This window comes from Carassius carassius, chromosome 3 (assembly GCF_963082965.1).
Source record: "Carassius carassius chromosome 3, fCarCar2.1, whole genome shotgun sequence".
NCBI lineage: Eukaryota > Metazoa > Chordata > Actinopteri > Cypriniformes > Cyprinidae > Carassius > Carassius carassius.
In genome coordinates this window covers 35,786,580-35,812,903 of record NC_081757.1, presented here as the reverse complement: position 1 = coordinate 35,812,903, position 26,324 = coordinate 35,786,580, and the positions used below count along the sequence as shown (strand labels likewise).

The window sequence follows — 26,324 nt, the reverse complement described above, 5'->3', positions numbered from 1 at the left end:
CATAGAAAACAAACTAGCATGAAAGAAAATGGCTATAAAATATGACCTTAGAATAACCTAGCATAAAATCATGCATTTGTGTCACTATTAGTTACTCCATGTGAAATACACCGCTCCCCATTTTTAAGGTCCTCTGTATTTTTAACTATATATTTTGAATCTTCTCAGACCATGCAGCAGTATCGGACACCTTGGGAATGAGAATACTACCAAACAGGAAGTGAGGTGAAGTGATGCTCTGAGGTTTCATGTGCAGTTGCACACTCGACCCTGTTATCCTTCGATTTTTTAGATTAATTGCTTAGGACTGTAAATGTTGTTGCTGGAGTGCTTGGCTCCATTATTGCTTGCAGCTGTATTTATCTGTAAATATATGACACCTCTTATCAACACATAATGTACGGTATGTGAGCATGTTTGTGTGTGATGTTCATATAGGTTGAGCAATCATAATTCAGCTTGTTTCTTGTAATAACTAGCAACTGACTCAACTGATATTAATTTATGTGATTTTTTTTAAAATATGTAAAACATTCTGCCTTCTACATGGTGTGGACTCATAGTCATATTGTAAATTTTTCATCGGTGATTAAACAAATGGAGTCTTCCAATGAAACATTTATCTTGGACAAAAGAAAATGAAGACTAAGACCCTTACTGATGGAGTTTTGGCATGGCACCATTATGGCATGCAGTTGGCCTCCATCCACCTGCCAATAAACAGATATATATACAAGGATTTTTTCCATGCACAATTACAAATGTAGGTTTTATTTAGCCTCAAAGAATGTTCCTCTCCACAGCTGCTATGAATATAGACATATTAATTAATACTGTTTGAGCTGGGATGTAGGATAGGACTTAATGGTATGTGAAGTCAGAAGTTCAACAATCTGTCTGACCCATAATGAGCAGGCATGGAAGCCCACAGCAGTTGTTTCAAAACTTATTTCATCTGTTGCTATAATACTATACAGGACACGATATTAGAAAAATATGATTTTATTGTTTGCTTTGAAATTTCTTCATTACAAAACATAACCTGAATAACCATCAAAACTATCATTATAGCAACTTTCTAAGATCACACACAATGTACAGCATAATGCGATTACAGTTTGTTCATTTAATTCAAAGAGTATACAGTATATCAGTCAATATACCAAGACTATCGTGTTTGTGAGGCGCTTTGATATTACAAACTTTGGCACTATAACTTACCCTGACAACCCACAACCTACTACATATTAGGACATGGGCAGCACCCGGCCTCTTCATGCTTTGTCAGGAGTGATATTCTGGAGAAGGTTTTAAAGCAGCTTCGGCACTGGTATTTCTTGATCTCAGAGTGGGTTTGTAAATGTGCCCGAAGGTTTGAGCGGTCAGCGAATGCACGACTGCAGTGGGGGCAGGAGAATGGCTTTTCACCTAAAATAATGAAATGATTTGAGTTAGCTCTTATTATCATTTTATATATTTTCAAAATACAATGTGTCATTTTCAACTTTCTTTTAGCGGTAGTTCACCCAAAATGAAATTAATGTTATTTACATGGTCTCAATTATTTTTCTGAGTTGTAAATATAACATTACACTCTTAAAAATAATGGTGCTTCACAATGCCACAGAAGAACCTTTTATTGTCTAAATGGTTCCATAAAGAACCTTTAACATCTGAAGAACCTCTCTGTTTCACAAAAGGTTCTTTGTGATGAAAGAAGGTTCTTCAGATTATAAAAAGGTAAGAAAGAGATGGTTCTTTAAAGAACCTTTGACTGAATGGTTCTTTGTGGATCCAAAAATGGCTCTTCTATGGTATCGCGTTCGAGAACATTTTCAGCACCTTTATTTTAAAGTGTATGTCTAAGAGAATGTTTTACTCTTAAGTCTTTCTACTGAATGAATTCATAACGTTATTAATTCTAATTCGATTCAATGCATTACATTGTGTCATAATTTATTCACCCTCATGTCATTTCAAACCTTGATCACTTATCTTCTGCAGAACACAAAATAAGATATATTGAAGAAAGTTGGCAACCAAACATTTTTTGATTCCAGTGACTTTTTCATTGTATTGTGATAAAGGACGAACAAAAGAAATTAAAGATTGCACGAATTAATGAACGAATGAACGAATGAATGAAAGAACGGAAGAATGAAAGAAAGAAGGAAAAAGAAAGAAAGAAAGTTAATTAGAACCAAAACTGTTTGGTTATCAGCATTATTTAAAATATTTAATTTTATGTACAGCCGAAGAAAGACATATATACATATTTGGAATGACATGAGGGTGAGTAAATGATGACACTCTTCATTTTTTGGTCAAGTTTTGGTCGGTTCATTTCATAAAGCCATCATATAACTTCATAAGACTTGAAATATCACGTTGTATAGACTCATTGCAATATACTTTATATTGTTTTTTTATAATTTTTTTTTTCATATGGAAAGTAGCATTGACATCCTGTCTTCCAACTTCTCATTTTGTGTTTCACTGAAGTAAAAAATATGAGATGACATGAGGATGAATAAACAATGACATATTTTTTGTTTTTAAGTGACATATTCCTTTAAAAAAAATTTTTTTTGGCTTTCTAATTCAGTAAATACAAAATTGTCCCTACAAGTGTATACAGAATGTAAACGTACCTGTGTGTGTGCGAATGTGTCCCTGGAGCAGCCAGGGCCTAGAAAAGGCCTTTCCACACAGTTTACACACACATGGCAGTGTGTGTGTCCGAATGTGCATCTTTAGTGCCCCTAGACTCACATACTCCTTGTCACAATACTTGCAGCTAAAGTACTTTTGGCATTGCCACTGACAGTGAATTTGTCTTTGGTTGGCCAGACTAGATAAGGTCAAGAAAGCTTTCTGGCAGTTAAAGCAGTCATCACTGCGCTCCTGACTGCCACCAGTGGTGCTCAGTCCTAAAGGCGACACAGGGACATTGTCTTGTAGGTCTCTCTGGGAGAGCTGAAATGGCCGTGGGTTTGTACACTCCAACATTGGGAGCGCAGGCTGGATGTCTCGAACCGGACTGGACGTTACAGGTAGGGGGTAAGTCATACCCAGAAATGTGCCATCCATGGGCAGGCTTGGGTGGGCAGACTTGGGTGGAGGCACACAGATCCCTGAACTGATGGGGTTCATCCGCAAAGTGGGGCTCAATGCTGAGTTCCCAAGAAATGGTGCAGGAAACAGAGTCTCATGGGCATGAAGTATTTTGAGTTTGGAGCTTGAAGATTCAACATGGATCACCTCTGTGGAGATATGTAATGCACATGATCACATCAAACAGTGTGAAATTCTTGAAATAAACATTTAAATACACAGCTAAATAATTATTATTAATAATTCCCAAAGATTATTTCATGCTGACTGTTGAGAATCATCTGGATAACCCTGGATTTAATACACATACAATCTTATTAATTAGGAACATAATTAAATCGTGTAATGTGTTGGGTTTGTCTGACAATTTAAACGAACAGAATTATTTTCTCAAAGCACCACAGAGCCACAATGTTTACTTTTCAGGGCAAATCAAACCATAAATGCATTGCACAAAGCAGAAATTGTATAAAGTGGTAATAGATATATTTCTATGGACACATTTTATTGACCAATAAACATTAGCAAAGAGAGAGGGAGAGAGAGACAAACAAGAACTACTTCTCATAATTACTATGGTCCACCGATTCGTATTTTCAATTTTTCTCTAAGATATACTTTTGGCAAAGATGTTATTATTGGGCCAATAGTGGTGAATGAAAGCATATATTTTAAGGCACTGCAGGGTAAAAGCATCATTAAGGAGCACTATATCCATCTTCAGCTTTTCTAATAGGACTTTTCAAACCCCAAAGTGAGGGCTAACACAAAAGAGACCCTCTTTTGTGAGAGATTTGGCACCTGCTAAACTCCAGACGCGTTTGTGATATCTGTTCTCAGTCTTCATAAGTTTCTCATTATCTACTCCTCATGACTGTATAGAACATCTGTGGCTGATCATACAAGCCTATCACGAAGAAGCTGAAACATTTCAAGCAGTGACAGGCTATTTTTTCTGTGTATTTATTACTTTATAACTCATGTTAATGTAAAGACTATTTGCAAATTAAAAAGTCTCAGGGAAATATGAATACATGATAAAGATTCATCACCATTTATACGCATTAGGCTATATAAATCATGCCCATGTTAACTATTTTGTACAAACCAAAGGAGATATGTACTAATTTGTTAAGTCAGAATGTTATTAATTTATAATGCAAAAAATGCAAATAATTTAATCTTCCCCTTCAGACATTCACAAGCTATATAGATATATAAACATTTATTAGATTATCATTAATAAATTTAAATGATCATTTAAATTATGATTAATACATTTAAATGATAATTGAAATTATCATTAAATAAAACGGCGTTTAAAATTTTCCAAATATGTTCTTCACATTATTACGATGCAAATATCGAAAAAAAAAAATGATAAGATAATAATAATCTAACTATTAAAGCAAATAGAGATCTGTGGCATGTTTCTACGGAACAAAAAGCTTTCACTGCCATTAACAAGCTAGACAAAGGAGAACAGTATTTCGGTCGAGACGAAAGTTTGAAAATAACTTACCATGTTTTTTGGAATCCAACACACCATAGTCAGGCTTCTTGTTAGTGAGGTGTTTCTTCACCAAGAAAGACCTTGGCATCGTATCTTGGGTCTTTTCAATGAAATAACTGTTGTTATATCTGACTAGCGCTAGTAGGTCTGCACGCGCAAGAGTTTTAAGAGGGAGATGGTGTGTTGAATAAATAGCTGATGCTTGGAGGTTGTCTTTGCGCAACATTCTTCTCGAGTAGAGAAGAGAGAGTCAGGTGCAGGCTAGACGCAAATTATCATACACATCTTGCTCAACCAATCAGGGCGAAAGGACAAGTGTAAGAGGGCGGAACCATGTTTGTGCCGACATTCCGCAGCAAACAGGTGCACGCGTGCGATTAAAACATTAAAACATCACTTCTTTCCCCAGAGAGTAGATCTTTTTTCACGCACACTTTCTATTAAACAACTCATTGAGAAAAATACAAGTAATAGCTTTTAGATCAAACATATTTTAGCCTAAGCTACAGGAGTAATTTTTTTAAAACCATTGCTTAAAATGTGGTGAATCATTTAGCCTATTACTTAAATGAATACATATGAGCCTAAACAAACAAACGAAAAAAAATAGAAAGAATAAATCTTATGAGTTAATCCTACATATTTGTAAATAATAATTGAATGATGAGGCATAGGTTACTTGTTACTTTTCTCAGGCTAATTTAAATAAGTTGGTGTTTCTTATTTTACTTTTTTCCCCCTCCTTTTTTGTTTATTTCACTTCATTGTATTGTTCTATCCCATCAACAGAATGCCCCACGAATCTTAATTTAAATGTAAAAATGTAATTAAACTTTAAGAGCATAGGGGAGACAAGATATAACACATATAACACATTTATTTTTATATCTATAATTCCTTTTTTTTGTGCAGTGCGTCTGAAACTTTTAGAACATCATTGAACTTTTTAATTAATGTCAAGCACAAAGTACTGTACGATCTACTCCACTTCTGAATGGGTTTTAAATGTGTAGTCGTGCAAACAAGTGCGTTTTGAATTTTGTACATGATTTATTTATTTAATTTTCATTTAGTATGCCCTTCTCTCTCACCACTTCCTGCCACAATTGATTCCCATTTTATTTAAAACATTTTAATTTAAAATGCTAACACAATGTTGGCTAAATCCAATATTTTAATTCAGTTCAAAATTGCAAATAAAACTGGAAACAAATATACATATCCATCAATCCAAACTATTCAGAACAATTCAGGAAACATAAAAATGTTAGCTAGGTTGTCAATACACCTTCCTTTAAAAGCAACATTAATTGCTTTTTCAAATTTAAGGGTTTGAAGAGATTCTAGACGTTTGATAAGTCTACACCTGTATTTCACATCGCCATCTAGTGTGCCCTTACTGTACTCAAATTTGCATCTAGTGTGATATTTTTTCCTGTATGTTTATATTGTATTTATATTGATACGTTTCATTTTTTGTTTTTGCCTTTACGGTGCTTTTTAAAGCTTGTTAAAGGGATAAATATTTCTCAAAAATGTAAATACAGTCATTTTCTCATCCTCAAGTTTTTCCAAACCAAAACGATTGTCTTCATTGCAGGGTCACTAACATGCCCTTTTGTTGTTCCACGGAAGAAAGAGATTGTATGAGCCTCAGCACAAAACTAATGTCGTCCCCTCCATCCCACAGCTTTCAAGAACAATCTTAAATACACAGCTGAGTTAAAAACTTACTGTGCATTTCACTGTGAAAGCTAAAGTGCAATACTATAAAATGGTCACTTTACTCAGATTGCTTTATGGTAATATCATGAATCAGTCACTTTTAATTACTTGTAAAAAAAAATTGTACTGTAGTTTTAAAGTCTTATTTATTGTCTTTGGTTATATGTCTGTTTTCTAACACCAGTCAGGAGCGGTGCTCGTTATTCTGCTGTATGCAGAAATATTCTGTGACAAGAAAGGCATTCAATTCAAGTCTTTTAGCTTTAGCCATTTTCTTTTTTGTGAAGCTCAACAATCTTTTGCAGCATATCAGAACTATATTCTTTGGTTTTGCTCATTTGTGATGGATGTTTAGAGGAATTTGGCCTTTTAAACTCATTCGTTCTCTTGTGAAAAAGGAAGCCATGGCTGGACAGCTTGATGTTCCTAGTCACTGGTGGAATGTACAGAATAAATAGAATAAACAATGCACATTCATTTCCAAAGCTGACTTGGCATAATTTATGAAATTGCCTTTGAAAAGTAGTTTGAGTTATACCTACCTACTACCCATTATAACTACTTAAGGCTATGGTTGTAATCAATGCTTGCAATCAACTACCACTAAAATTGTCATCCTGCTGTTTTTCTTGTTCGATATGCATGGCTACATCCTATTTTGTATAATTTTTGCAGCATAATTACAGAGTTATCGTAATTTTGCAGCATGTACCGACTATCAGGTTTTGATTAAGGGGCTTCTGCATGGTTTACATTAATGATACAAGTATATGTACTATGTATAACATTCCCTGAAAAATAGTTACCACAGTTTGACTCTTTTGAACAACAAAAATTTGGTTGAAACTAAGATTATCCCAGGTTCCAGTATACTGTGAGAAGTGATGTAAATTGAACACTTAGAAACTGAGTAAAAGTAATTTATTTAATAAAATATGCAGTGTAAAACAATGCTTAAACAACCATATCTATATAAAAGAAAAACAATTTAAAAAAAGTCAATAACATCCTTGCAGCTGAGCGGGTAAAAGGACAGAACTCAGACTGCAAATAAAGTTCTTGAAAAATCAGTACTTTTCAAAAATGGTAAGTTTAAAGTATCATTCATGTTTTAGATATTTAATGCCAAAGTTAACAATGTTACAAAAAAAAAAAAATGCATTACATAAAATATACAGTTAAACAGCTTTGGAAAACATCTCATAATATAGATTTTTACCTACTGAGCAATCAGAGCAAATATTCAAAATCTTTTCACTGGGAGCTTCATTTAAAGAGGATGAGGGGAAGAGAAAAAAAAAAAGAAAAAAAAAACCCTTCCAAGTAAAAAAATCTAGGTTTATGCTGATGCATGAACAGTGCTATTGCAGTTACAACTTTAAACCTAGTATACAAACCACCAGAAATTTCTCAAGTCGAAAAAAAAAAAAAAAAAAAAAGTTTTGCACTCAAACCATTAATGCGCTCTTGCAAAGAATGAAAAAAAAAAAATCTTAATCCTCTCCTCCTCCAAACATGTCTGCCAGCTTCTTAAAGCGTGGGCCCCACTCATTGAGGAAGTCATAGTCTTGGTCGTGTCCTGAGCTGGAAGAGTTGATGGAGCTGAGTGAACCTGCATCAGAGCCTCCACCTTCATAGTCAAACACCAGGAGGGAGTCATAGGGGGGTGCTGTAGGGTCAGTATCTGCAGCATTCAAATTCTGTGGTACAAAGTTGTGTTATTGCCATATTTATAAAAAGATAACCAACACAGGCTTTAAACAATCACTTACATCATCAATGAATGTCCCAATCTCCTCAGGGTTGGCTGGTCGAGATCTATACTGAGGTGGTGGCAGGAAAGTGGGTGCCACATCATTTCGGAACACTTCAGGTCTGTTGTCCAAGCCACGATGCAACACACTCAGATCATAATCCTGTGCATAAAGGGTGTTTGATATGGAAGAACTGCAAAGAGGAAACCTACTGCTACACAGCATGCAGAAGGTCAGTATACGGTCTCAAGCTACTTTTTCTTTTTTTTCCTTCTCCAAACATCAAGCTATCAAAAGTCATCGCAAGCTACTAAAAATGTAACTGCACGTGTTGGATCCACTGATGTCAGAATGTTACGTTTGCATGGAACCCAAACCAAAAGCTCTTTTAAGAGATGGCTATGCCTTGATACAGACTATGGAACTCCGTAACAAGTAACTTCACAAAGCGTCACAAATGTTTATTTTGCAAAAAGATGTTAGGCAAAAAGACAGATTTGTACACAATTCTTGAGCGCTGCATGCAAAATTTGACTGCAATAAAATAGTAACATCAAATAACAGGATGCTTGAATGCTCAAATTCAACCAAACACTGAATTCAGCCAATCAAAAATGGATAAATTTGTTAAAACTAAAACCAACCTGATCGTCTTCTCCACCGCCTTCCTCATCATAATAGTAGATGTTGTCTCTAACATCATCTTCAGGTAGGAGGGGTTCTTTTTTGGAACCGCTTTTCCTCCTCAGGAACAAAAGCAGAAGAAGAACGAGCACTGTGGTAAGAGAAACATCATAACTTACATTACCAAACTTAAATTCAGTAGTAATAAGGAATTAAACCAAAATAGTTTATATACACCAACCATTTATACGCAGACAAAAGCTGGAAGACCAACTACAGTTGCTATAATGGATGAGTATACAGAGCATACAGGTACTGTATGCCCAATGCATTGACTATGACAACAGAGTAAACCATCTACAATTTATTTATTTAGCCTCATTTGACTGCCAGGAGTTAGGACACAATGCATAAGAGAAAGTACATACACAGCAGAGCCAAGATTCCTCCCAGGATCCCAAGCACTCCAGATAGTGACATCCCTGCTACCAACTTGTCATTACACTGGAATTCATCTCCTGTGCAGTCACACACAGATGCTTTAATGGAGCTGTCCTGATACAGCCTATGTTGATCAAACACTCTCAGGACTACATTGTAGTCTCCCTGCTCCAATTGAGACTTGAGCTGCAGAAAAACACCAGTTGCTAAAAGGGGCACATTACAACAGTTAGACATGCATAGCCACTACCAACCAACCAGCCATTTTAATATGAAAGAATTAGATGAATTTCTTAAAACATTAGTAATTGCTCACATGTATCATTCATTGTGGTGGACCAGTTTTTACTGCTTTCTCCTTGGGTCTCAACGCTAAAGGGTCCACCAAAAGGAGGTCCATCTTTGTCCGTTATAGAGAGAAGAACTGGGGTTGATTCACGATTGCAAACACTTATGGCCCTTTCATTAATAACAGGAGCATTGTCATTTACATTCTCCAATTCAATTATCAGGGTGCCTGTGCCAGTTGCTGGAGAGGTTGCTGCACACAAGTACAAACGCATTAGAAAAAGGCAATGCTGCAAGAATTCCTTCTACCTAGAAACACAAATTACCGTCATTATCCACGGCAAGAATGGTAGCGCTGTATTTTCCATCTTTGACATAAGTAGATTCTCGATCCATAAGGTTTCTGACTTTAATGACTCCAGTCTCTGCAGACACACTGAGCCAGCCAGCAGGATCACTGCCCATTTTATAACTGAAAAAAAAAAAAAAAAAAAAAAAAAACGGATTTATATATCATACAGTGTAAATCTAGAAATGTTAATCAAGAACAACTTAAGGGAATAATTCACCCAAAAATGGAAATGGTCAGTTTCTCAACCTCATATCATTCCAAATCCATAATACCTTCGTTCATCTTTGGAACATAAATTACAGTACTCGAACTCAGAGCTTTTTTGAGCCTGCATAGACAGCAACTGAACTACCACGCTCAAGGCCCAGAAAATGTAGAAAATACATTAAAATAGTCCACATGACATCAGTGGTTCAACCATAAATGTTATGAAGTTATGAGAACACTTGAGCAACGAAAGCAAAAATCTCTTTATATAACAATTCTTATATGTGTCAGTCTCTGCCGTGTATTCACAAGAGGACCATGACTCATGCATGTGGTTCTGCTGATGCAGGAGCAGTCATTCTGACATAGAACCTGGATGCAACCGTGGCTTCTATGCAAGTAGAGTTATGCACATAACTGTGTTGTTTTCATTGTCTTGAGCATGTATCAAAGTCTGATGCAGAAGAGAAGAAACAGCTGAATAGAGTGGTTTCTTTTTTTTACGAAAAAAAAAGTTTACCCACTGAAGTCACATGAACTATATTAATGAGGTCTTTATCTTTCTGGGCCTTGAACGTGGTAGTTTCATTACGGTCCATGCAGGATCAGAAAGCTCTCGGAAATCAAAAATATCTTAAATGTGTTCTGATTGAAGATGAACTAAGGTCTTATGGGTTTGGTACAACAAGAGGGTGATTTAATGACAAATCTTAATTTGTGTGTGAACTAACCTTTTAATATTTGTTTGAACAGATGTGGAGATTTAAAAATTTAAAGTTTAAAGTATATGCTGTGGTTTTATGGCTGCATAGAAGAGATTTGACTGTTGGAAGGTAGTTCTCAACAGTTATACTACATTCTACACAGATAACATACACATAAAACATGGAAACCTATTTTAATTATTTCCTTTTCTGACTGATTTCTCTGAAGTCTTACATTATCTTCTGTGATTTTCCAATGTCTGGATCAGTGGCTGTATAGGTAACCAAATCAGTACCAACTGCTGCATCTTCAGGTTTGAAGATAAGATTCTCTTTTGGTTTAAACTCAGGAGGTTCATTTACATCCTCTACATTCACTGTGACCGTGGCAGTGGCAGTGGGCAAAGAACCGACAAATGGATCCTCGTTCTCAACAATCACAGACAGAACATACTGCTTGGTCTTCTCAAAGTCCAGGGGCTAAATGGAAAAGAAAGGGTCTTTTACAAAGGCATGTCATCATAACCAATTGTCTGGGCAAACATAGGAACAACACACAGTACCTTTACAGTGGTGATGATGCCCTCCAGCTGGCTGGGTCCAGTACTGACATTGAAAAACCCACCCTTGTCACCACTAATAATCCGATACTTGGTTGACCAGGCTGGTGATCCAACTTCGTCATCATCAGTAACTGTAAGTGTGGCCACTACATAGCCTACTTTATTCTCTGGGACAGATACGACGTGCTGAAAGATATGTATGGGGTGTGTACATAAGAATTAATGAGTTCAAACACCTACAAGTGGTAGAGTAAAACTATTCTAAATAAATATACATTACCGAAGTTATCTCAAACTGAGGAGGGTTATCATTGCTGTCAGTAATTGTAATAACTGCTGTGCCAGTGGTTGCCATACCCTTTCCTTCCATGTCAGCAGCCACAATTAACAAAGTATATCTGGGCCATTGCTGAAAATAAACATAGCTGATGAGTTTGTTTACACAGTCATTTTATTACCACTTTGAGATTCATCAAATGTCACTTCTCACCTCTCTGTCCATGGCTGGTTCTTGCACGAAAATGCTTCCAGATAAAATGTTGATATCAAACATGGTTGGTTTTGGAAATGGTGGCTCTTGGCTGACAATCTTGTAGTTGATTATACCGTTGTCCGTTTCTGGGTCATCTGCATCAGTGGCTATGACTGTCATAAACTCATAACCTTTGATGAGAAAATAAAGACTAATTAGGTGGTAAAAGCTGCAGAGGCAATTGAAGGCAAAACAGCTAAAAGGCATTTTCTTGAGAAACTGCATCATACATACCTTTTCCAGCAGCTTCAGGAAGATGTCCATTAAAAGGATTTTGAGTAAACACAGGCTTATTATCATTTTGGTCAAACACATTGATGATAACTTCCATTGGATTTTCTTTTATATTAGCCACTTCACGTGCTTCAGCATGAGCTACAAGCTAAAGAAAGGAGAAATTTTTTTTGGACTTGTTAAAGGGCAAACAATGAATGCATTTCTTTAAAGTGTTTTAGTCCATGTCTAAATTTAGGGGCTTTCGCACCACATGGTTCTAGTTAGGGCTGCATGATTACAACAAATATTACAATTGTTGATTCTCTTGAAATTGAAAGTGCAATTATTAATTATGATTATTACAATTTACATTGAATTATGTTCATATACACCATTGTTTGATGCAAGTGCATGCCGTATTTTTCAGGGTTTCCCATAAATTCATTAATTTGTGGCGGCCCGCCACAATATCAACGCTGACCGCCACGGATTGATTCAGATTTTTTTAAACTATATAATATGGGTACAATTGTATTTTATTGTAGAGCTGCACGTTGCTTGCTCCCTCCCCCTCACAAACTGACAACGGAGGCACGCACGACTAGCCCCTCCTCTTCGAACACGATCTGAATCAAAACATGAGCATGTGTTAGTTAGAGGACGGATTGTTGCCGGTGCTTAATGCTTATTCCCCCAGCGAAGATTCCAGAATCAATCCGGAGTTGAATGGTTAGTAATGAACACTGTTGCTCAACATAACTCTGAGAAGTTAGTCTATGTTAAGCGCGGTCGCGTTTCCATTACAGGTTCGCGCAAAACTTTTTTTTTTTTTCTAACTATCGATAAACAACTATTGCGAAATGACGGCATTTCCATTAACCGATGTTATGCGACTAAAACGTTATTTTTTTCCTCTTGCGATCAGTCATTCCAAAAATCATGGCAACGGACGTTGGTTAGGTTTATATATATCACAGCCACCAGACTAGACATTATATTATCTCCAGGTCCAGTTTGGTGAGAGCCTGTGTGTGTCTGAGTCTGTGTGTGTGAGTCTTTTTGAATGTTTGAGTGAGTGAGCCTGTGTTTGAGTGTGTCAGTAAGTTTGTGAGTCTGAGTGTGTGTGTGTGTGTGTGTCCATCAGCAAAATTTGCAACAAGAATTCTGTGGAGCAGTCATAGCATAGAAAGTTTAGCAATGGCATAGCAATAGCAATGTCTTTAAAGGGATAGTTCACCAAAAAATGAAAATTCTATCATCGTTTACTCACCCTCAAGTTGTTCCAAACCTGTACGAGTTTCTTTGTTCTGTTGAACACAAAGGAAGATATTTGGAAGAATGACAGAATCAAACAGATCTCGGTCCCCATTGACTTCCATAGTAGGAAAAAATATATACTATGGTAGTCAATGGGGACCGAGATCTGTTTGGTTACAAACATTCTTCCAAATATCTTCCTTTGTGTTCAGCAGAACAAAGAAACTCATACAGGTTTTATCCCTTTAAGGTATCTGACACTAAGTGTTGGCAATGGAAATGTGTACTTGTCACTAAAAATATATGATATATACACATACACACACATATACATATATAGTTGTGGCCAAAAGTTTTGAGTTACATAAATATTAGTTTTCAAAAAGTTTGCTGCTAAACTGCTCTTAGATCTTTGTTTCAGTTGTTTCTGTGATGTACTGAAATATAATTACAAGCACTTCATACGTTTCAAAGGCTTTTATCGACAATTACATGACATTTATGCAAAGAGTCAGTATTTGCAGTGTTGGCCCTTCTTTTTCAGGACCTCTGCAATTCGACTGAGCATGCTCTCAATCAACTTTCTGGGCCAAATCCTGACTGATAGAAACCCATTCTTTCATAATCACTTCTTGGAGTTTGTCAGAATTAGTGGGTTTTTGTTTGTCCACCCACCTCTTGAGGATTGACCACAAGTTCTCAATGGGATTAAGATCTGGGGAGTTTCCAGGCCATGGACCCAAAATTTCAACATTCTGGTCCCCGAGCCACTTAGTTATCACTTTTGCCTTATGGCACGGTGCTCCATCGTGCTGGAAAATGCATTGTTCTTCACCAAACTGTTGTTGGATTGTTGGAAGAAGTTGCTGTTGGAGGGTGTTTTGGTACCATTCTTTATTCATGGCTGTGTTTTTGGGCAGAATTGTGAGCGAGCCCACTCCCTTGGATGAGAAGCAACCCCACACATGAATGGTGTCAGGATGCTTTACTGTTGGAATGACACAGAACTGATGCTAGCGCTCACCTTTTCTTCTCCGGACAAGCCTTTTTCCAGATGCCCCAAACAATCGGAAAGGGGCTTCATCGGAGAATATGACTTTGCCCCAGTCCTCAGCAGTCCATTCACTATACTTTCTGCAGAAGATCAATCTGTCCCTGATGTTTTTTTTGGAGAGAAGTGGCTTCTTTGCTGCCCTTCTTGACACCAGGCCATCTTCCAAAAGTCTTGGCCTCACTGTGCGTGCAGATGCGCTCACACCTGCCTGCTGCCATTCCTGAGCAAGCTCTGCACCGGTGGCACTCCGATCCCGCAACTGAATCCTCTTTAGGAGACGATCGTGGCGCTTGCTGGACTTTCTTGGACGCCCTGAAGCCTTCTTTATAAGAATTGAACCTCTTTCCTTGAAGTTCTTGATGATCCTATAAATTGTTGATTTAGGTGCAATCTTAGTAGCCACAATATCCTTGCCTGTGAAGCCATTTTTATGCAACGCAAGGATGGCTGCACGCGTTTCTTTGCAGGTCACCATGGTTAACAATGGAAGAACAATGATTTAAAGCATCACCCTCCTTTTAACATGTCAAGTTTGCCATTCTAACCCAATCAGCCTGACAATGATCTCCAGCCTTGTGCTCGTCAACATTCTCACCTGAGTTAACAAGACGATTACTGAAATTATCTCAGCAGGTCCTTTAATGACAGCAATGAAATGCAGTGGAAAGGTTTTTTTGGGATTAAGTTAATTTTCATGGCAAAGAAGCACTATGCAACTCATCTGATCACTCTTCATAACATTCTGGAGTATATGCAAATTGCTATTATAAAAACTTAAGCAGCAACTTTTCCAATACTTATGTAATTCTCAAAACTTTTGGCCGACTGAGAGAGATATATATATCTCACTTAATCCCCCCCCTTCCCCAAACACCACCGCAAATAGAATCTAATTCTATGGGATTACATACATATAAAAACGGGCTGAAAACACTAGTGCTTTTCTATAGTATTAAGCCTCAAATGTCAACTACAGTATACATTAGATTGGTTTCTTTAAGTGGACTTTAAATGATTAATTGCCGCTTTGAATGAATATGTAATTGTAATCGCGATTAGAAATGTGATTAATTGTGCAGCCCTAGTTCTAGGAACTTAGTTCTCAAGGAACGACCCTTCTGGCTAATTCCTAGAACCAATTTCTCCTTCGGGTTTTCCTGGTTGCATTTGCACCAGCAGCAGGAACTCTGAAGCAGCTGACAGTAATGTCTTTGTGATTTATGATTTTAAATTTTGATTAAATAAAACAACTTACTCTGTATGAAGCTTTTTTTTCTCTGTCGAGTGGCTGAGTGACATAGAGATTCCCTGTAAGTTTATCAACAGTGAAAATTCCCTTTGGGTCCTCATTCGCCCCTTCACCTGTGACGCTGTATACCATTTGAGTTTCCTTGGCATGGTCTGACTTTATCTAAACACAGAAAGCAAAAAGAAAGTCAATGACAGACTTAACATCTCTATAATACATCTAATTCTGAACAGTTCTTTCATGATTCCCACTCACCTGGACCAGTTTCATTGGGAATGGACCTCTGCTATTCTCAGGAACATTGAACGGAGGAATAACCCAATCTCTCTTTGCTCTCTTTAATCCCGTTGAAGACTTTGGAAAAGTCAAAACCTGATCAGAGGGTGATTCCATCTAAATAAAATAGAAGTTAAATATTATTAAGAGAATGAATAAGACATTTGTTTACAATTAAAGAGTGCAGATTATGTAGCAGTGAATATGAAAAACAACTTAAAAATATTGGTGCGTGACCAAGGCAACTTGAAACTTTTGAACATGAAAATGTTTATTACAGCTACTGACTAAAATTGTTCTGGTAAAAAGTTAATAAATGGGGAGTACAATGTTAATTTCACCAAGCTAGGAAACAAAGGGTTCTCAAGTTACCATAAATTGATATCATTATTCCACTATGTATAATAAATGGAGCAGAATACAGAACAAAGTTTAGGAAATCTTAGGCCATAGGTTTTAGTACTGCATAAATGAAACCTCGGCAGACTTTGTGTTAATAAGACCAATGGGTTTTGGCAAAACACATTAATCAGTATGGATGGAAAACCAAATGAATTTAGCATGGCTTCAATAGTTGATTGTAATCATGTACAGAGATTAATAAACATTCATTTGAAGTACCACACAAAAACTGAAGTGCCCAGTAGATGTCAGGCTTACACTGTATTGCACAGCAGTTTCTTGCATGAAAAGGGTTTGTACCTCTGGAGAGGAAATGTTCATGACCGTATCCACGTGATGTTCCTTATGATGGTGGACACGCTCAACTTTGACCAATACAGTGTGCTTCTTGCCATCGGAGTCCCAAGCATGCACTGAAAACACCTTGTGGCCTTCTTGAAGAGTCACTTGTCTCTTCAGTGTTACAGTCCCATCCGTGTTCACGTCAAACCGCTTGTCAACAGACTGAAAGAGCGTTCTTGTTCTTCCATCACAGGTATTGAATGTTACTGAAAGTTAAAGAAAATAGTCCATGTATGACACTTAAAGCAGCACAGCCTTCAACTTTAAAGCCATCAAGTTTCAAACCAATAAACTAACAGATGTTGTTTAAGCATAAGGGGAAGCTACTTGCTAAGTTTGTTTTTCCACCAAAAAAAATAAATGGTTGTTAAGGTGATTCATTGTAATAATGGGCAATTTAAAACAAAGCTGCCGCCTTGTATTGGTTTAAAAAAAAAAAAAAAAAAAAAAAAATCAGATTTGAAGAAAGGATTTGAGTCTCACTAGCTAGGTTTTCACCCTTTCAGATGTTTGTGAATGAAATCGTGTGAGAGTTATGGTAGGTTATTATACCAAATCATTTTGATGGCAGACTATGGCTCAGACATTCCAAAACGTATTAAAATACGATCTGAGAAAGCAGGCAATGAAATTGGTGAGCTGGTTAGAGCGGTCATCCAATTACATAATCTGCTGAGGCAAAGCCAGCAAGTTTGTTGCACATCAAGAAACTTATTCAGAAAAAGCGTTTTCAACTTTGTTTATTAGCATGTCTTACTGACATAACATAGCTACTGACTCACAGGCCACACTTTATTTCCACTATTTCCCAGCTTCAGAATAATGTATACTGTATCACTCCTTTTACCAAAACTACACAGCATAATTCATTTAAGCACTAACCCACTATACAGAGGATTTGCAATGGCAGTGCTGCCATCCATTAGTGGTCTGAAAGGAAGTGGTGAAACCAATTAGCCCTTAAGAATAAGTCACCATTAGTGGGACACTGAGAGGATGCTCCCTTCAAAATGCACAGAGATAAACTACAGATCACTTGCAATAAGAAAAAAAATACTGGTTAAATAAAAAAAATGATTTGAAAGGTTTTTAAAATTCAAGAAGTTAGTATGAAAGGATAAATCAATATGGCAGCATGAAGCCATTCCATACAAACATGTTAGATAATTTTAGATAGTGGATGGGAGAGAAAAAAAAATTAATCATTAAATGTTTTAATTGACTAGATGTAGTCATGTTGTGAAATGAGGGGATAAAAATTAAAACCAAAACCATTTACAGACTGTCTTTAACTGGCATCATTTTTAAATGGAAAGTACCTGACTGAAAAAACAAAACAAAAACCAAGATACCACATGCAAAACCAATTGGATTAAATAGAAAACCTTACAGAAGTGTTAATGTTATGGCATTACAAAAATAAAAATATAATATTTCAAAAGATAAAAAAAAAGTGAAAATGCTTAATGTCAAATTTGTTAACCCTAATCTCCTGGTCCCACACCCACAGAAACTCACTGGCTGAGATCATCTGAATTAGTCATTTCACAACACCTGCAGAGTCTGAAAGCTCATGCTTCAGGAAGCACTTTTAAACATGATATTTCAGAGACATTGATTTAACTCCAGACCTCACATCCTGACATGAGATCTAAAATGCGGTTTAATCAAAATTTACCGGTTAAGACCAAACACAACAACGGTCTACCTCGATCACTTGTGTGCTTTTCACCACCTGGAAAGTCGAAACTTACCAGCAACAAAAAACAAGGCAACAATTTAACTCGATAACCAAGTTAAAGAACGTCTGGATATCAAAGGGTTAACGTAAAGAGTTTTTAACGAACTTTAATATCAGTAAATGTCCTAAAGTTACGTGCAACAAGGTACACTTACAACGAAACACGAACGACAAAATCAAACTTAAGGTGAGACCAGATTTTTTAACAAAGAAGTCAGCATAGACATAACATTAGTCTATAGCGTTTTTGAAACCGGTCGAGTTAGTGTACTTTGCGTCGTTTAAAAATGTCAATATTTTAATTAAAAAAGAAAAAAAAAGTTCGGTTGCTTTAGCATTTTCATGAGATGTGAAAACAGCCTACCTCTTCCTAGTCTTTTCCCCCTGTGAAGGTGATCTCTGTGCACTTTAAAAACGATTAACTCAGACTCAAATCCAGGTGTACATGCCGACTCTTCCGCATATCCACACGACAATACCTGACAAAAATAATAATAAAAACAAATTAAGAAATAAACAAACAGGAGAAAATTTAACAAACCGTAGACTCCTTTGTCTGAAAGTGCGCGTCCATTTTCAGTATATTAGCCTGCCTACTCAACAGTAAAAAAGAAATTATAAAAATTCTTACCTGACAAAGAAAAACGATAACTCCCAATCGCACAATCCTTGCACACGCCATTCGACACGCTAAAAGTCTCGTAAAATCCTTAAGCGTCTTAATCCTTCGAAGTCTTTAAAGTTTAAGACAGCTGCTGTTTCTTCCACCGTCTCAACCGCCGCAAATTGAGGAAATGGTCTTCAGCAGGTAGCTTCGGATCTGACGTAGCCAGGTGACCTCGCCCATCCGGTAATTACCATGTCCAAATATGGGTATGCATGACTTTCAGACGATCTTTCAGACTGTTAGCACAGGTGAAAAAAAATGCTTCACATTTACGAAAATCCCCGGATTAGTGAACTACGTGTGAAATATGTAAACTGCTGAAGTATACGAGACCAGTCGCTTCTCAAACACCCTAGATAACATCTCACTCAACTCTTTTAAAAGACTTATTGTGCGACTGTTGTTCACTCGCTTCACTGAAGAGAAAAACTCCATTCATTAAGTTGACACTGCAAAATCCCCCTGACATAGTCACTTTTGATGTTGAAATTGATTAGGAATTATAAATATGTTGGAAGATTTAAATAACTAGTTTTCTGAAACAAAAAGATCAAACTAGACCTATGTTGTTCCTGTTAATACAAAAATGTATATGCTTTGGTAAGGGAAACTGTTTCTAGGCTCCACCTACCAATAGAAACTACAGAATGAAAAATAAACACATTATAGAACACTCTACTGAGTTATGTTAATATGTGGAAAATAAACAGTAAAATAAGTTACCTTGTGTTTGTGCTTTGCTCAATGTATGCTCCAAGTCAGTAGGCTGTAAAAAATAGTGTCTGTTACCAATTATACCATTCAAATATAAGCTACATGTCATCATGTGATCTCTGAACAATTTTAGCTTTAGCTTCCAGTAAATCATATTGCACATCTTCCATAGTAGTTACTCATTTGATCTGTATTTCTTGTGACCCTGATGATTTACTTCAAGGTTGATGCAATGATTATGACTTTCTTAGAGTCACCAGGCCCCAGCCCCCAACAATGTCACAATGACCTCCCTAAAAAGGCCAATAATGCTTGCTTTGTATTATATTATTGACCATAATATATTAATTAATTTAAGGGATTACTCAGATATCCATAACTAATTGCGAGTGAGAGAACAGAAAACAGCATGTCTTGCTTACTTTCTGTTAAGCTTGGGATGCCTCAGGGCCCCAAGATAGCCTGGGTTTCATAAGCCGAGTTTGATCATGAGTTTCCAATGTGATCACAATACCTTTAATGCAAGCATTTTGTTTTCAACAGATCTTGGTAAAAAATAAGTAGTTTCAGGAGAACATTTCTTAAGCTGCTTTGTCTTTTCTAAGTGCTTTATTTCTCTTTTTGTAAACAAGATTTAACGTCTACTCTATTATCATTGTAATTATCTGTCAGGAGAGAATATATCTCAGTTTCTGTTATTTTTGTCAGGATAAGCTCATTAGCTAAACACAAAACCAACCTCCTTTTATTTATTTGTAGGATGAATGTTCATGACCAGGTTTTCTTCCGACATACAAATTGTAATGTAACTGTGAGAGCTTGTTTCTTCTCACAAAATTCAAATTCAAATATGAATGTTATTCAGCTGACCTTAAAAAACCCTTACAAAGGAACACATTGTATTTTTCATCCTTGAAGTAACTGAGAACTGTTGTAATAATTGCTCTCAGTCCTCGCTTGGCATTAAAGCTGGCTTTAATGTGTTTCTCTAATATCTGTCTTTGTAGTACTTTGTAGTAGAGAACCATTGACATTCGTAGCATGACGACAACCCTAGACTAAAAGGAAAAGGACTGTGAAGAGAGGGTTTCAGATAGGGCTATGTATACACACATACATACATACATATAACAAATTTTAGTTTGGTAGTGAGTGCAAATTAAGCCCTGCTAATTAAAGTTTGTTAAAACAAAAAGTCTACAGTTTCAGTGTGTTTCCTCCATATGTGAATTTGGAAAAGGCTTGAAAGAAGACAATGAATATTTCATTAATCATTTGTTTGGAGTCCGCTTATCTCTGGCTGTAGATAAGTCCAGAGGACAAATATTGCAGGAGAAAACATTATATTCTCTCAGTAGGATGAGACCAATGCCTACATACCGTTCCCAGACTGAGCCAAAGGCTGGTGTATTTTTTAGAAAGAGAGAGAAATAGTTTTCGGCATGGGAACCTCTTTTTTTGTGCTTGAAAATACATCTCTGCCTTGTCTTCACACTTTTTGCTTTTAAATGGATTTAAGTGTGGTTAATATATCACGAGTGCTGCTGCAAGAGTAGCCTCAGATTTGAATGTGTGCCTCTTTGCCAACTTGATTTCAGTTTTTTGGCCAATGATCAATAGCTAATTAATAGAATTTCAATAAAAAGTTTAATCTAACATAACAATGCAAAATAAAAGCACTCTCGCAAGTGCAGTCCATAGTATTTTAAGTTGAATCATTGCAAGTGAAGAAGCTTTATTTATACTGAGTGCCTGTGCCACTAGTTTCATGTACATCCATAAACAGCATTCAGTGTGAAATCATTTACTCTGGTTTCAAGGTCAGCAGTGGAGGTCTAAGTTAATGATTACGCAGTGCTGTTTTTGTTTAAAAAGACACTGTGCTCTGTCTGCCAGCCGCCAGCGAAAATGCTCTTTGCTTTCATATCATTTACTGCTGTGCTGTGTTAGGAATAAAAATTGCCTTTCAGTGTAAAGATAATTCATATTTTAAAACACTTTAAAAGCGGCATTTGCAAGTCCAAACACTTCAACTGTTCTCAGCTGTGTTTTGCAGGATTTTCCGGAAAAACTCTCTGAAGAGGAACCTTTGAATGTCCTTTGAGCTGTGTTATGTGCTTTTAACAAACAAGTTAGGATATGTTTGGTGAGTTTTTAAAGCTGGGCGAGGCAGTGTAAAAAACGGTGGGGGATGGGACCAGCTTATCTCTCTATGGAGAAACCAGTTCCGCATTAGGCTACACTATCAAAGCCACTCATCCACTTCAGAGTGCTCTGCTTCGATACTATGACTCTTTCACTCAAATCAATATTTCCTGTGCGAATAATTATGCATGCAATTGTATGCTATTATGAGAGCTTTTAACCAGCGCAATATGTAAGATGTTGCTTATTTGTTAATGGGTATGAACTAAACTTTGTCAACATGTACTCCAGCTCCAATGATTGACCTCTCATGTCCATCAGCCTTAAAAGCCCATCATTATCTAACAAGAGCTTTTAGGCTCCATGAAATGTTTATGCTTGTAGAACTTTCAGTATCATGTTTGCTTGCGGTGTTGTGTTCACAGCACATCATGACTTGTCTTCCCAGATTTGGAAGAGAAAGTAGCTGCATTGCTGAACCGCCTGATAGCACCTTGGTTTCGCAGCCATAGGACAAGACTGGTCTTGTGTTGCGCCAGGCCTTTTGTTGCTTGCAAAAGAGGACCTCCCATCTCCTACCGAGCCTTATAGCTAGAGGCATGTAGTTGTGTTGTGACTTAATGCCTCTGTAGACCCTCTCCCTGAGTCAATACCAATCTGCTCAGGAGCGGAACGATCGTAGACCGTCAGACAGTGCTTTTAACAAATAAGGAAGTATAGCTGACGTGCAGCCTTAAGTTCAGGTAGTCTCGACCAAATCTTACTGGAAATGGGTGTGACGTCACAAGGCAGAAACTGAAGATATAGGGCTGGCTATCTGTTCCCTGGAAGGGATTTTATGACATCAAGATATTTAGAGATAAGTCACTTGTTTCTGTTTCGAGATCACAGCGGACACTTTTGTTTTATAATATCCTTGTGGTATGTAGTTTTAAGCCCCAAGTTTGTAACATATACATCTATATAAATGTATTAAAATGACCCAGACTCCACAATACCCATACACATACTGTATATAGAGATATACTACACTACTTAAAGGGATATAGGCTTGTGACTGTCTCATTGACTGCCAAGTACAAAGTACAAAATGTATCCTTGTGTCGAGGCTGACACAGAGGAGCGTACGCTGCTTGCGTCCAGCTCGTATTCTCCAAAATGGCGTTACAGTGATGCGGAAAGATTCAGAGGAAACATATTGTTGAATTAAGTCATTAATTTAGAATTCTTCACATACAAAAAGTATTATCGTTGCTTCATAATGTCATGGTTGAACCACTGATGGCAGAAGGACTATTCTGACGAAGTCTTTCATACTTTTCTGGACCTTGACAGTGTATTTTACTTAGTAGTCATTGGGACAGTCACAAGTGTCCTGGTTTTCATCCAGAATATCTTAAATTGTGTTCAGAAGATGAACAAAGCACTTATGGGTTTGGAACGACATGGGGTTAAGTGATTAATGACAAAATGTTCATTTTGGGGTGGAGTAACTTTTTAAATTAAGATTTTTCTATTGTTTTTGAAAAACATATTGTATGCTCACCAAGGTTACATATTTTTTATTAAGAATACAGTAAAAACAGCAATATTGTAAAATATCATTACAATTTAAAATCACTGTTTTCTGTTAGGATGTATTTTAAAATGTAATTTATTCCTGTGATGGCAAACAGAATTTTCAAGTTCCATTACTCCTAAAGACATATAGAAAAACAGTGGCCCTAATCACTCATGAAAATAGAAACAATACAAATTGAAGGACATAAAAACATTACTTTTACTGTCACCTAAATGCACAGCATATTTATCCACAGCATATGGCGACAGTAAACAGCTCTTCTTGAAAATCTCTTTGTCCTCTGGGATATACAATAGGTGACACATTACTGTTTAGACAGGCGGCAGTCATTAGGGTGGGAGGGCCTACTCCTTAAAGGCTGAGCCTGAGGTTTATTTGAGCAATCCCACCACACCCCAAATCTCCCCATTTGTTACACAGTTAATGGCCTGGTCAACATAGACAATGCAAATGAATGATCTAGTAGGGTCATTCCTGTTCCGAACAGCAAATTCATCGGCCTTAACTCTTTTAGAGTTACAATCAGCTCTGAGTGAGTGAACATATTGTCTCAAACTTTTCAAAGTTACATTTTTTAAGAGTGTTATAACACTAAGACAGAGTTACATTTACACTGTAAAACAACTCTGGTCCACACCACAGTGAGTTAATTTTCTTCAACACAGAGATTAAAACAATCCATAAAGTTTAATTAAACTTCAGTCTTCAGTTAAACTTCAGATCACAGTCTTTTCAAATAAAGGCAAAAATGCAAACAGTTTTTTTTTTTAACAAAATAGATCTTTAATAATTTATCAAACCACTTACATCAAACTTTACATCATGGAAGGTTTACTTTTAAAATAAATGATGAATGAACATTTCTGTCATCAGAAATAATATAAAAGCTGCTTATCAGATGGTCTGTAATACCTCAAGCCCTGTACATGTCAGTGAATGGAAGTACTGTGTCTAAGTTACTAAATGTCAGAAGCTGAGTCAATACCTATGACTTTACATTACAGCACAGTAGTGCTTGATTCAACAACACTGAGCAGATGAAAAATCACAGGATATGTGGATCAGTTGTGTTACATTTGCAAACAGTAAAGTTCAGCGCATAGTTCTGTCACAGAGCAAAAAAGGCTGTGCAGATTCAATTTCCTCCAAAAATACTGGAATGCTGGTTTCTACCTAGACAACACAAAACCAGACCAATTAAAGTGAATGCTATTTCTGTTCTATAATATAGCAAGTTTATGATGGAAAAGCTTATATCAACATGGACTTCTGTGAACAAACAAGAAACTTTTTGGTTAGATTCAGACTTTTGAATTGACTGATTTCCAAGTAAAATTCCAATTAAAACAAATTAAATCATAAATCATATGTGACTCCAGTGGTTTAACCTTAAGTCTATGAAGCAACATGATTGCTTTATTTGCTGAAAAAACAATTCATGAATTTATTTACAAAATTACAAATTTCAGTGCATGGTCACACATCAACACAACATGCATGCATTGTTGATGTTCTCTGATCGAGCAGTGGAGATTAATATTTGGTAAATAAAGTAGTAATCTGTTTTTTTTTTTTTTTTGCAAACAGAACTTGGGTAGCTTAATAACACTGATGATAAACTACTAGAGTCACATTGATTTAGTCATATCATAAATCACCTTTACATTTTTACCATCAACAGGATCACCTGTATTTCTCTTCAAAGTCTATAAATGCCAAGCCAGGTGCTCTGAGCCACTTTATGCTTCATGGAAGTGCTCCTAAAACCACAAAAAGCAAAAAAAAAAAAATGAAACATGAAGTATACATTTTCCCATAAGTTTAAACTCAGACCCTATTCTAACAAATCAATTATATTAAAATCTTTAATCATTTCGGCAACAATTGTGTTAAAGTTTTAGTTCACTCTTAAATTAAAATGATATCATTTACTCAATCTCTCGAGGTTATGTATTAATTTCTTTCTTGTGCCAAACACAAAAGAAGATATTCTGAAGAATGTGGTTACCAGTTTCTGGTCTTTTATTATAATTTTTCTATAACCATCAAGTCCCTAACATTGAAACCAGTCAATAATCCTTTGAAATGGTATGCTCATGGATGTGTTTTATTGTAAATAAAGTGAAAAACTGAAGTAGAATCATATGTATTACCTAAGATTGTTGAAATTACCTTATTAGCAAATATCGCCTCACTCCTTCAGGAAATTACTTTCTTCCAGTTTCACTCTTCAAAAAGCTGTAATTACCAGTCAAACATTAAAAAAGGCATGAAAATCATATGAAGGATTACAAACTTATACATTTGTATAATAAATAGATAACTTACATTGCTTCTATGGAGAAATTGTACAAGGACAAAATGCCGGCCTTCCAGACAAATGAATTTGAAAAATGGGCATGGCAGTGTAAAATGATTAAACTTCTTCGGTTTTATGGCGGGTGACACCAACATTAAGTAATTCATATGATTAAGGTGCATTATTGCCACCTACTGTGTTGGAGTGTGGACCAGAGTTCACCCATTATTCTATCCAAAAGATTGTTTTCTTTAAATAATGGAATACACTTCCTAATCTGTATGTAATTTAACTTTTAAGTCTTTCTCTCCCATTTTTCTGAGATCCCTCTTAAATATTTTGTGTTCAGAATAAGAAGACCTTTGGCTGAAACAAATTCTACTGACTCCACATTACCACATCGGATGTTTATTTATTAGTTTTAGTGTTTTATTAAGCTTTGTATGCCCGAACCTTAATCTTGTTAAAGTACTTTATTTTTTTGGTGATCGTCTTTGCTATCTTACTTCTTGTTGTCTTTCATAAACCTGATGTTCTGTGTTTTGTGAAATGTTCGTGACTTC

At 36.4% G+C, this 26,324-nt stretch overlaps 2 protein-coding genes across 2 annotated transcripts; both read right to left on the bottom strand.

The window, feature by feature from the left end:
• Positions 1–986: 986 nt before the first annotated feature.
• Positions 987–4,849, bottom strand: snai3 (snail family zinc finger 3). Its single transcript, XM_059537007.1, has 3 exons — positions 4,637–4,849; positions 2,652–3,263; positions 987–1,428 (listed from the first exon to the last, which is right to left on the bottom strand). Exons 1-3 carry the CDS (start codon positions 4,713–4,715, stop codon positions 1,241–1,243), a joined length of 879 nt encoding a protein of 292 aa, XP_059392990.1. The 5' UTR covers positions 4,716–4,849; the 3' UTR covers positions 987–1,240.
• A 2,612-nt stretch (positions 4,850–7,461) lies between these two features.
• Positions 7,462–19,173, bottom strand: LOC132125512 (B-cadherin-like). The gene is made up of 16 exons (XM_059536958.1): positions 18,986–19,173; positions 18,719–18,833; positions 16,572–16,819; positions 15,849–15,986; positions 15,600–15,755; positions 12,052–12,199; positions 11,776–11,948; positions 11,566–11,694; positions 11,286–11,471; positions 10,958–11,202; positions 9,786–9,931; positions 9,488–9,712; positions 9,159–9,377; positions 8,751–8,881; positions 8,125–8,268; positions 7,462–8,052 (listed from the first exon to the last, which is right to left on the bottom strand). Exons 1-16 carry the CDS (start codon positions 19,034–19,036, stop codon positions 7,846–7,848), a joined length of 2,661 nt encoding a protein of 886 aa, XP_059392941.1. The 5' UTR covers positions 19,037–19,173; the 3' UTR covers positions 7,462–7,845.
• Positions 19,174–26,324: the final 7,151 nt, after the last annotated feature.

What these genes read in the sequence shown, in the direction of transcription:
- LOC132125512 (XM_059536958.1), bottom strand. Translation starts at nt 19,036, where the DNA reads ATGGCGTGTGCAAGGATTGTGCGATTGGGAGTTATCGTTTTTCTTTGT. An exon ending in GGGGAAAAGACTAGGAAGAG is followed by an intron (nt 16,820 to 18,718) that starts GTAGGCTGTTTT and finishes TTTAACTTTCAG; the next exon opens with TAACATTCAATACCTGTGAT. An exon ending in CACCACAATGAATGATACAT is followed by an intron (nt 9,378 to 9,487) that starts GTGAGCAATTAC and finishes TGCCCCTTTTAG; the next exon opens with CAACTGGTGTTTTTCTGCAG.
- snai3 (XM_059537007.1), bottom strand. Translation starts at nt 4,715, where the DNA reads ATGCCAAGGTCTTTCTTGGTGAAGAAACACCTCACTAACAAGAAGCCT. An exon ending in GTTGGATTCCAAAAAACATG is followed by an intron (nt 3,264 to 4,636) that starts GTAAGTTATTTT and finishes ATATCTCCACAG; the next exon opens with AGGTGATCCATGTTGAATCT. An exon ending in ACACATTCGCACACACACAG is followed by an intron (nt 1,429 to 2,651) that starts GTACGTTTACAT and finishes TCATTATTTTAG; the next exon opens with GTGAAAAGCCATTCTCCTGC.